Consider the following 11,247-nt stretch of genomic DNA (forward strand, 5'->3'; position numbering starts at 1 on the left):
AATTTTGTTGCTGGATAGAATAGATTCTATTTACTGCTGCTCTTTTTTTTTGTTGCCTTATTAAATTTTATGAAACTGGAATAATTCTGTTGATGGTTGATTTATGATGATGTTGTTGTTAATATGTTGTTGGCTTGTTGCTAATTTTCTTATAATTACTGATTAGTGATGATTAGTGCCTTTGTTTAATTCTGAATTGGAGTTGGGTTTAATTATGAGTTGCTGAGTTTAATTCTAAATTGTTGAGTTAATAATACTAATTTTATTGATGTTTGCTTATTCTAAATTATTGATTTTTTGAAATGATGATGATGTTATTGCTTGTTGATTTTTTGATGATTACTGATTAGTGATGATTAGTGTCTGTATTTAGTTGAAAATTTGATTATTAATTTTTTTTGGTGATAGAACATTATGTGAAATTCTAAAATTTTAAATTTTATTAGATTAATAATTATCGAATTTAAATATTTAAAATTATATATTAAATTTTAATTATTATTTAATTAAATTGATTGAATTTTGATCGAACTATTAAACCAATAAATCAATTATTTTACTTATTATTGATCGATTCAAATCTCACAACTTTAGTATTTACATAAGATCCTAGGTATATCTCATAGGAATCTATTTGAAATAATTTTCTTTAGATTTATTTTTTAAATACTATAAATAAAAGATTTAACATGCACTTAAAGAATGCTATTGATATCTAATCTTTATATTTTTATATATATTATTAACTTTTTTTTTTTACCAAAGATAAAAAATTTGAACCTGCATCCTTTTAATTAAATATGAGGAGATTATGTCATTTGAACTATTACTCATTAGCTTATATATTATTAACTTAAATGGCGAAATCTCTTAAAGATACACCTTGACTAGATTAAAAAAATTTGTCACATTACATATCCTTATCTAATAAGTTATATTCTACTATTAGAGATAATCCTAATAATTTCACTTTTGTATACCAATACTTTGATACTAACTTTTATTTGCAAATTAAATAGTATAAATCTTATTATTGCGTTCTCCGAACCAAATGAAGTCATCAGCAACTTTTTACTATCTGTATAGAATAAGGATTATTGCTAATTAATTTTATTGATGAAGTAGAAGAGGACTAATTAAAGAGTAAAGACTCTCTTAGCTTTAACCATATATATATGCATGTATCCGAATATTGAAAAGATATGATAGTATATTCCAATTAATTAATGTGTCACATTGTACTTGGCAACCATAATAACTATATGGTATCGTTGCTTTGTTCACATGAAATGTGGGCATGAATATGGTGACTCCTAACAGCTTTATATACATATACGTGTAAGTTGTAACAAATAGTCATGCATATACAGATTATTCCAATATCTATTTCTAGATTCAGGATCGGATTTTATATTATCAACAAACAATCCTTTCACAAAATGGGTATATTTGTACACAGCAATCTCATGGTCATAGATGATCTTACTCTCCACTAGATTCACTTAAACATTTGGTTCTTCATTCTTTCCACTTTTTTGCCAAATATTCACTTCCACCAAGACAAAAAGTGCAACCATACTTTTTTTTTAGCACTTTCAATTATATAAGATATATTCCATCTGGCAAGAAGGCAAAAAAAAACATTATATTAGTCTTTTTTCACTGAATGATGGAGGGTCTTAATTACTTCTCTACAGCTAGGTCCTTACATCAATCTGAAAATGAGTCTCATATACACATATTTGTTTTTTCATTTGAGTTAGAAATTCTATTGTCACTACAAAAAAAATTATTTTTAATGACAAAAATTTTAGTGACAATAATATAATGACCATTGTATGTCTTATTTAACTTATATTTTTATGATAGATATATATTTGTCATTATTACTACATGTTATAATAATAATTGTCGCAAAAACCTTTTAGTGATAAAGTATAAAACGACTAATATCCAGTTGCCTGTAAATATATTAATGACTATTTTTATTGCTGCTAAATACAAAATAAATTACTACTAAAAATTATTTGTCTAATAGTATATTTTCCTAATTTAAAGTTTGGACCTTGTTAACAAGAGATTATTGCATTTATATAAATTTGACTGTTACATACTTGAAATTAGTTTTTAATGTCTAAAATTGATCATCCCGATCAAGTGACTAATTGCTAAGGTGCTGATTGACTGACTAACTCCCGGATTAAAACCAGTTATTTATATATAAATCAATTAACACTAGTTTTTACATGTTAGAAATTTTATAAACTATTTTAAACTGGTTTTATTTTAACGAACTAGTTTAAAACACTATTTGCATGACGTTTTTCTTTAACTAAAATAACCATGCAAGATTGTTTTTTAATATGAAAATTCTCTCTATTATTAAGATGTAGCAGTCCAACAGGAAGAATAAGTTGTCCAAATAAATGTTACTCTTCAAAGATCTAAAAGATTTTAAAAAGTTGAGAGAAAATAATATTTATACAAATTAAATGTTAGTGATTTTTTTTTAATTTCTAATTAACATTAGGGACATAATATAGTTAAATTTGTCCTAGTAAAAAGTATTTCCATTTTGCATGTGCTAATTCTCATCACCAATTTAATGAGATAATGCATGTCCATGTTTTTTTAGCATAACTTCTCATAAGAAATCTCAGGTATGTACTTATTTAGAAGAGAAATGGATTCCTTTGAACAATCACAGCCATGAATTCATAAATAGAAATTTCAGTAATTAATTGGATTTATGGTATTATTATAGATAGTAACACCAACAACACAAAGCCATGAATAGAATACAGAAATTACATCTTGATACAAAATGTAATAAACTTAATATTAGGAACTATATTTACAAATAATAACAGCAGAGTCATCATTCAAATGCAATAAAATCAAGAAATAAATAAAAGCATATGTATATAGAAGATTAGAAGAAGATCATATAAAAAATAATACCAATCTAGAAAACTTAGTAACATAGCAACATAAATATGAAACATCTTCATCACTTGCTTCTCTGGCTTCTGCTCTGGCTTTCTTCAGAATGAAGGAACAATGCCATAACCAACTTCTGTAATCAATGGTGTGGAGAACATCTGATCAACTTCAGCTTCAACATCTGTTCTCTTGGCGAATCGGCCTTTGATTCGCGGCCGAGTCTCTGCATAGGCCTTTCTTGATGCATACCTTATGGTCTTCTCGAATTTTCTTGTCTTCTTCTTCTCTCTATACCTTAGGACTCTGGCTTCTCTGTCCATTGGAGTGAGATGTGAACTCATCTGCATTGGAGTAGGTCCTGAAAATAGGTCAATTGTTCCCTTTGGTGGTCTTGAATGGCAAATTGATCCATTGCTGATTGATGATTCTGGCACTACTCCAACTTCCATTGATGAAACTGATACCTGATTGCCAATACAAAATTGTTTAGCAAAACTTGTTCATTTATTTTTCAATGTCTACTAAACTAGACATTAATTAATATCTTTATCATTTGAATACAAAATGAACCTCAAATTTGATTCTTAGGTTCATTGTCACTGCAAATTCTAGGTAAACACACAACTAATAATGGAACAATTGAAAAAAAGGAGGGAATTTCTTGACAAAGAAGTAAAACTTTTACATATGCAATCATTGGTTAGAGCATGCAATTGGTGAAAGGACACAGTATATGCAACATAAACTTCTGAATATATATATATAGTACTAAATAGAGAGAATTTTTTGCTTAAAGTTTTGACAGAATATAATGAGATTCAAGATTAGGTGGTGGCTTAAATAAGTCATTTTAAGTACTATAAACACTGAAGGGAACTTTGGTAGTTTGAAAGAGGAAAGGGTAAAAGAGGCACCATTTTTTTTTTTCTGAATAAGATTAAGCAAGCACCAATTAATCAGGATAGTTATTACAATTAGTTAATAGCAAAGGAAATACATACACAGATTATTATGCAGATAAAGAGATAAAATCATAAAACCATGCCAAAAACAAGCAATACAGCATTAGAATTTAGAAACAATTTTTAAAAAATATATACGCAAAATTAATATTTAACTTCTAAATTATGTAACAACATGGTGAATTAGTGGAGTGAAAAATAAATTATTTTTGTAAATTTAAATCATCCATTCAAAGAATGAAAAATTAAATATATAGACTTACACTTTGACTAATAGAAGCATTGTAATTCCACCACCATAGCTCTTCTGACCACCGCCACCTCCACCATACTGCTGCTGATAACCATAACGATGATCAACACCATCAACCGCAAAGTGGTTATTGTTATTGTTGCTGTGATGATGATTGTTATCGTCATCACCACAAGAATTACAATCCACAAGGTCCAAATACTCGTCAACCTCACCACCAAACAAGAAACCATTATTATTACTCTGTTGTTGGTGATGATGATGATTCTGGTTGTTGTTGCTGCTGTTACTGTTATTATGGTTGTTGTTGGTGCCGGCCGTCACGGCGGCGGTGGTGTTGGTGTTGTTCAACAACAACCAAGAAGCAGCTTCTTCTTCGTCATCATCTTCATCTTCTTCGTCTTCAACCATCCCAACGAACTCACCATTCGTCCTAGTTACCGGGACGGATGGTGGGCCGTACATGGGTCCAATTGGCACCCTCTGGTGACGACTCGCCAGAGGGTTAGCCGAGTGGATGTCAGCGTCGCAAGAAGAACAGAGCGACGCTGCATCCGCCTTACAAAGGAACGCTGCCGGGGCGCGTTCGCAGGCCTCGCATACCCACACGCGCTCGTGGCGCGAGGCCAAGGTGTTGGCCGCGTGCACGCGCGCGTCGCATGACGCGCAGAGATACGCGGAGTCAGCGCGGCAGAAGACCGCACATGGGGCAGAGCGGCAGGTGTCGCACACGCGCGGCGCCCAGGAGGTGGTGTTGGCGTTGGTATCTTCGTCCAACATTTGCGGGAGTTTTTTTGTGTGTGTGAATGTTTTGTTTTGTGGATTCCGAGGGAAGTGAGGAATGGTGAAGTGAAGTGAAGAAGCTACTAGTAGTTTATTTCTATTACTAATGGAAACAAGAACAAAGCATGTGAATTGTGAAGTGAGTTTATATGTTAATGTAGAGTTGTAGTGATTTGAAGTTGTTGTTGGTGTTGGAGGGGTTGGTTTTGTTGTGTGGGGGAGAGAATCTAAGGGGTGACACGTGGCGGAAAGTTAGTGGTGTGGGAAGGTTTTGAGATTATCTGTGTGTTGGGTTTGTGGGGTGGATGTGGCTTTGAGTTGAGTATTGAGTTTGTGTTTGTGTGTGTATTTGGTTGTGGGGTGTGGGACCATATCCTTCTTCTCCAAATCTTTGGTAAAGAAGCCAAAGGAGAGAGTGTGTGCCTAAATTCATGATCTAATCTTTTAGGTTGGAACATAAACATGGATGAAAATGAAAGTTTGGGTTTCTTAATCAGTAGTTTTTTAAGGATTAAGTTTTAGATTGTAGTTCTGAATTAATAAAGAAAATTTTATTTAAGAGAACATAAAATTTTAATAAATAGAATTTTTAGATTTTATATATTATATTTAAGTGTAAAAGAATTTTCTTAAGACAACTAATATAATTATATATTATTCACTAATAAAAATAATTAATTTTTAGTTTATTAAGGAAATTAGACCAAAAAAATAGTCTAAAATTTAATAAAAGATTAATTTCGATTCTAAATTTTTAATTATCAAAATACATATATTTTAGTTGGTGATATTTAAGTATGATTTTATAAAACGTTAAAAGAGTTAGAGATATATATCTTGCTAATTCTAATTATATGATTATTAGGTTATATTGAAGGACATAAAGTATAGAATATCTTATCCCTACCTTTGTAGCTTAATTATTTGTTATTGGCTTGCTCTACTAGTGGCTCATTTGCTCCACCAAGTGGGTTTAAAGAAGGGTTTGAATACTAGGTTTCATTTTTTTAATGCATAAAACTTTATTAACTACTTTTCTTTTTGGCTTTCAGTTTTTAATTTTAATTATGAGAGGGAACTAGTTTGTCAGCAAACCTATAATAACACAAGTGATTTTTACAATTCACTTTCTATTTTGTTTGGGTATTTTATGTGGAAACACTGTTTTTCTATTTTATATTTCAGAAAAAGAATAGAAAAACTTTTGAATATTTTTGGACTAGTAATTTTAATTGTTCATTTTAATTAATATATATTATATATGTATTTTATAATTAACATTAATAACTAAAACTATTAGAACACTAGTATTTCAGGAACATTTAAAATTTTCCGAAAGAATAATGGTGATGCCAGTGTATCAATGTATCATGTATTACCATGCATTAACTATTTAATTTACAATGTGTGAAATCAGTTTTCATATACTACATACAACTTTCTTTTAGATCACATTCATGGCCTAATGTGATATAAATTCATATATAAATACCACTTATTCTGCCATGACCGACATTTTTATTACATAATGGTAATATTTTTATTAAATTGTCTGAGCCCACAACATTATCTTAGCTTCTTGAGTTCGTTGTTTTCTAAAGTAATCCAAATTATCATTCACTAGGAATCTACAATCATTATCTATCTTGTCAAGCATCCAAATTATCATACTAGTAATTTTATAAAGTAATAATTTTTTTTCCAATAATATTATAAATTACTAATAATCTTATTAGCTAATATGTCAATTCTAGAAGTATATACCTACTTTAGCTTATTAAATTACAAATAATTAACACGTTTTATAAAATGACATAGCATAGTACTAGTGGTGACATTATAAAGAAGAAAAGAACTCCAATGTGAAGAAGGCATCAATACAATGTGTAAAAGTTAGTCAAATATAAACAGCTTTGAAAAACATCGGGTGCATGCAGTAGTTCAGGGTTGGAAGTTGGTCTAATAATTGCAATAAGCACAGTGCAATAATAAGGTAAGTGTGTACATATATATGTAGGTATGTGTATTTAGGTTATATTAGTAGGTTACCATATATATATACATATAAAAGGGACAATGAAAAATGTATGTTCTATTTTTCTGTCACCACACTACTATATATGCTACTATAGATTAATTTAATTTATGAGAGGAATTAAATTATGATGCAGACCCACTAAAGGAATTCAAATAGGAACGTACATAGCTACCAAAATTTTTGTGGAACTGTTAAATAGTGTGGAGCACATTATATTTGAGGTATGCATCTATTCACTATGTAAACATCAAGTAAGTTTGGTGGGGCAACAATCTTTAGAGAAAATTAAATGATTAATTATTTAATTTCCACAGAATGTAATAAGAATAGATACACTCATACACATACATGTCTAATAGTGAGGCTATAACGTATTAATGATCTTGATTATTACGGGGTAAGATAACATTTTATTTAGGTCTAAAAGATGTGACATTCTATGATTAATATTATTGTGTTCATCATTTTAATGATTTGAATAGGAAAGTTCTCAAATACTGACTGTATTTATTTATATAGCTGGGACCAATGCGCATGCAAGCTTTCTTAAGTCATAGGAAATTAGGAACTTAACTAGATTATGCACCAATCATAATAATTCTAAGTACTAAAGGAATTTTAACAAATAACTAATTATTTGTTTATATATTTTAAAATAGTAAAATAATTAACATAAACAATTATAAATAGATATGATATAAAAAAATCGAAGTAAACCAATCTAATTAAATTTGATTTTATTTAGTTTGGTGGACTTTGAAAAAAAATGAAACAAAAACCAATTCAATTAAATTTTTTACGATTGGATTGGATGCATTTTTTTTTACCAGAACCGAATTAAATTCCATTGCAAACATCCTTAATTTGTAATATATAATATTTTTTTATCAAATTAATTCCATGTCTTAAATGAGAAAATAATTTTGTTTTTGAAAGCATCTGAAATTTGCTGGAATCATCATTTATTATTCAGGGGCTTAATAATAAGTAATAACATCCAAAGTTTTTAAATTTAAACCACACCACATAATAGTTTTGTACAACACAGCATAAAAGCTCAGTTACTTTTAGTTAGTGGATGTGATCACTTTGATATATAAACTACAACGAACTTGGTTTAGATTGAATAAGGGGTCAAAACCACAAAACTAATGGTTGCAATTTGCCGTAAACTTTGTACAAATATACAAAAGTTCTCATGTTGGATTTTAAGTACACATCAGCATCCTCAATTGCTGACTTGTTTCAAGCTTATAGCACACTTGTCATAGTCAATGATGATGTGGAATGTTTCAACCCACCAATAAAAGGCTAGAAAAAAAAAAAACTATTTTGTGTATTTACATATGTATTTTACTATTCAATAATTCGTAAAATTTATATAAAATAAGTTTTAAATTTCAGAGTAAAGTATATTTTTTATCTCTAAAATTTGACAAAAGTTTTAAAAAAATTTTTAAATTTTATTTTGTTTAAATTTTGTCTCAAAAATTTTTGATTTGCATCAAATATACTCTTAACGGCTAAATATTAAAAAAAAGTAAGACCAATCTAACAATAATGTATGAAAATTATGTTTGATTTACTTGTGTTGAGGGTTGTTCTTATGAAATTGTTGTTGAATTGGTATTAAATTTTTTGAAAAATTAGCCGTCCGGAGTATATTTGATGCAAATCGAAAACTTTTGAGACAAAATTAAAACAAAATAAAACTTATGATTATTTTTAAAACTTTTATCAAATTTCAGAAACAAAAAAAATATTTTATCCTAAATTTTATTTAACAATAAACAAATGTATTAATTGAAACATAAAACAAAAAACAGTACACAAAATTTATTTATAACGACAATAAAAATAATCGCTAATAATATAATAATATGACAAATATATACTTGTCAAAAAGATAAATTAATTAATAACTAATAAAAATAGTTATAATATTGTTTTCATTAAAATTTTAAAATAGTTAAATGAGTATAAATAACGGATTTTCTTAATATTAGACTAGTGGAAATTGCAAGATGAAGTATAAGATTTCCACGTAGGGCATGGAATATAGATTAGGATGCATGTCCACCACAAAGGGTTGGTGGTCCTGGGTTTGGACGGTGACCCTTATCTATTAAGACTATTCTCTTCACATGGCATGTGGGACACTAGGGTTTTCTTGTTCTTTTTTGTTGTTTTAATCAATTGCTGCTCCTCCAACAAAAATGGATGTGCCTTTGACCCTTTTTCTTCTCCCAAATATATTTTTTTCACTTTGTTGTGGGGAGTAGGGGGTACTAATTCAATTTTGCTTTGGATTCAATTATGATATGGTGTCTATTCTCATTTTATATATTATTTAATTTATTTTTAATATATATTTTATATTAGTAATTAATTTTTATGTACATGTATTGTAATTTATTATTTTGTATATACATTTATATATCATTATTGCTAATCTTAGCTTCTTAATTTGTTAGCAATTAAATTGATTAAAGATATCACTACTCCTAATAAAGGCGTATTTATAGCAAGTTGATCACTAGCTTGCATATTTACTTTTTAATTTTTAAAAAAGTATTTTGAATATTATTTTTAACACCATATTTGGAGTACTAATTGATTATATATAAGAAGGAATAAAAAAAAGTATATATTCAATAAACTTTTAAGAGAAAAAGAGAGTATTATTATATTCAGACCAAATAAATAGTCTTCACCATGTTGACCTTGATCTAGAATCATCATTACATCTTTTGATCTTTATCTTCAAATATTCAGTGTCTTTTAGTAATTAAATATAATTCTATTTAGTGTTTTTTTTTCCTCCGAAATAATCGCAAAAAATCAAGAGCTTTCTAATCATTACAAAAATAATCTACTCTAATATGTAAATTTCAATTAATTTGATACAGAAAGTAATTCATAAAAGTATATTTTGTTCCAAAGCTGTGGAATAATAACAATATCAACGAAGTCATTATTAGAAACAGTTAGGTACCAAAGCACTGAATTCGTAGGTCAATTTTACTGGAATATTTCTGGAGCATCATCTTGATTCCTAAGCAACTGTCACAAATCAGTTACCTAATTAATATGATCTCCCTCTTAGTATATATAACTTAGATATAAAAATATATCATTTTAAATTATGTGTGTGTCTCATGATAGTTATGTTGATCTTCTCCACAATGCTCACAGATAACTTTTCCTTGTTTATATATAGTTTTATATATCATCACATTACTTTTTCACTTTCAAGAAGACTAATATATTATTAATGTATTATATCATAATAAAGGGAAAACTAATTAAACGACAATTTCAACTAAACAATATAATGCATGATAATATCTAGTTATTAATATCCAGAATATATAAGTATAAAGTCTCTTCAGTCAAAACCAAATTATATTGGTCAAACGGTTAATTTATTTGTTTGGCTAAATTAAATAAGTATTAAAAATTTTAATTTTATATTATGTTTGTAATAATTTATTGGCTAATAATAAATCATTAAATAAATTTAGATTTGTGACAAATTAATTCTTAAATTATTAGACTGAAAGATATCGTAAATAATAATAATAATAATAATAATAATAATAATAATAATAAATAGTCTCTTCAACGAGAGCATGCTTGTGATGATGATAAGTTCTTAGTGAATAATAATGAACCACTTTGGAGTCTTTACTCTTTAATTAGAGCTCCTAATTAAACTTGTAAGAAAAAGTTAGAAGTAGTGCAAGTAACATTCAATAGATAGATATAGCATGGCATGAAGATAAGCATGACAAATTTTCAAGGGCTTGGAGACAATGAAGATATGCATGGTCACTACTTATAGACGTGACATGCATCATGAAATTAACATTAACAGTGACACATTTTGATTATGCATGATACATACATACAGACACACATACATACATAGCTAGCTAGCTGTTCAAATCAAGAGGACAAAATTGTGTGGCTCAAAAGTGTTGCCAAATGTTTAGAAACGTGGAAGATATATATATATACCTTAATTTTTTATATATGTCTACTTTATTATAGCATGCTTTTTATAATTTGTTATTATTATATATAAATTAAACTAGCTAGCTAGAATGATGAGGGCCTCACAAATGAAGAAGAAGCATAGTCCACAAGCTAAGTGAGAAGCTAGGTTCAAATTAAATTGCATAATGAGTTATATGAGGAGAAATAGATTTGATACCACTATTTAAGAGATTATGGCTAGTCACCATCTATCTATATGAATACCCCTA

The 11,247-nt window shown here is 28.4% G+C and overlaps 1 protein-coding gene across 1 annotated transcript; it reads right to left on the reverse strand.

Moving 5' to 3' along the window:
• Positions 1–2,790: 2,790 nt before the first annotated feature.
• LOC107486540 (zinc finger protein CONSTANS-LIKE 2) lies at positions 2,791–5,123 on the reverse strand. Its single transcript, XM_052261069.1, has 3 exons — positions 4,251–5,123; positions 4,169–4,209; positions 2,791–3,407 (listed from the first exon to the last, which is right to left on the reverse strand). The coding sequence occupies exons 1-3, from the start codon at positions 4,936–4,938 to the stop codon at positions 3,045–3,047; spliced, it is 1,092 nt and encodes a 363-aa protein (XP_052117029.1). The 5' UTR covers positions 4,939–5,123; the 3' UTR covers positions 2,791–3,044.
• Between the last annotated feature and the right edge of the window lie 6,124 nt (positions 5,124–11,247).

This window comes from Arachis duranensis, chromosome 4 (assembly GCF_000817695.3).
Source record: "Arachis duranensis cultivar V14167 chromosome 4, aradu.V14167.gnm2.J7QH, whole genome shotgun sequence".
Taxonomy (NCBI): domain Eukaryota; kingdom Viridiplantae; phylum Streptophyta; class Magnoliopsida; order Fabales; family Fabaceae; genus Arachis; species Arachis duranensis.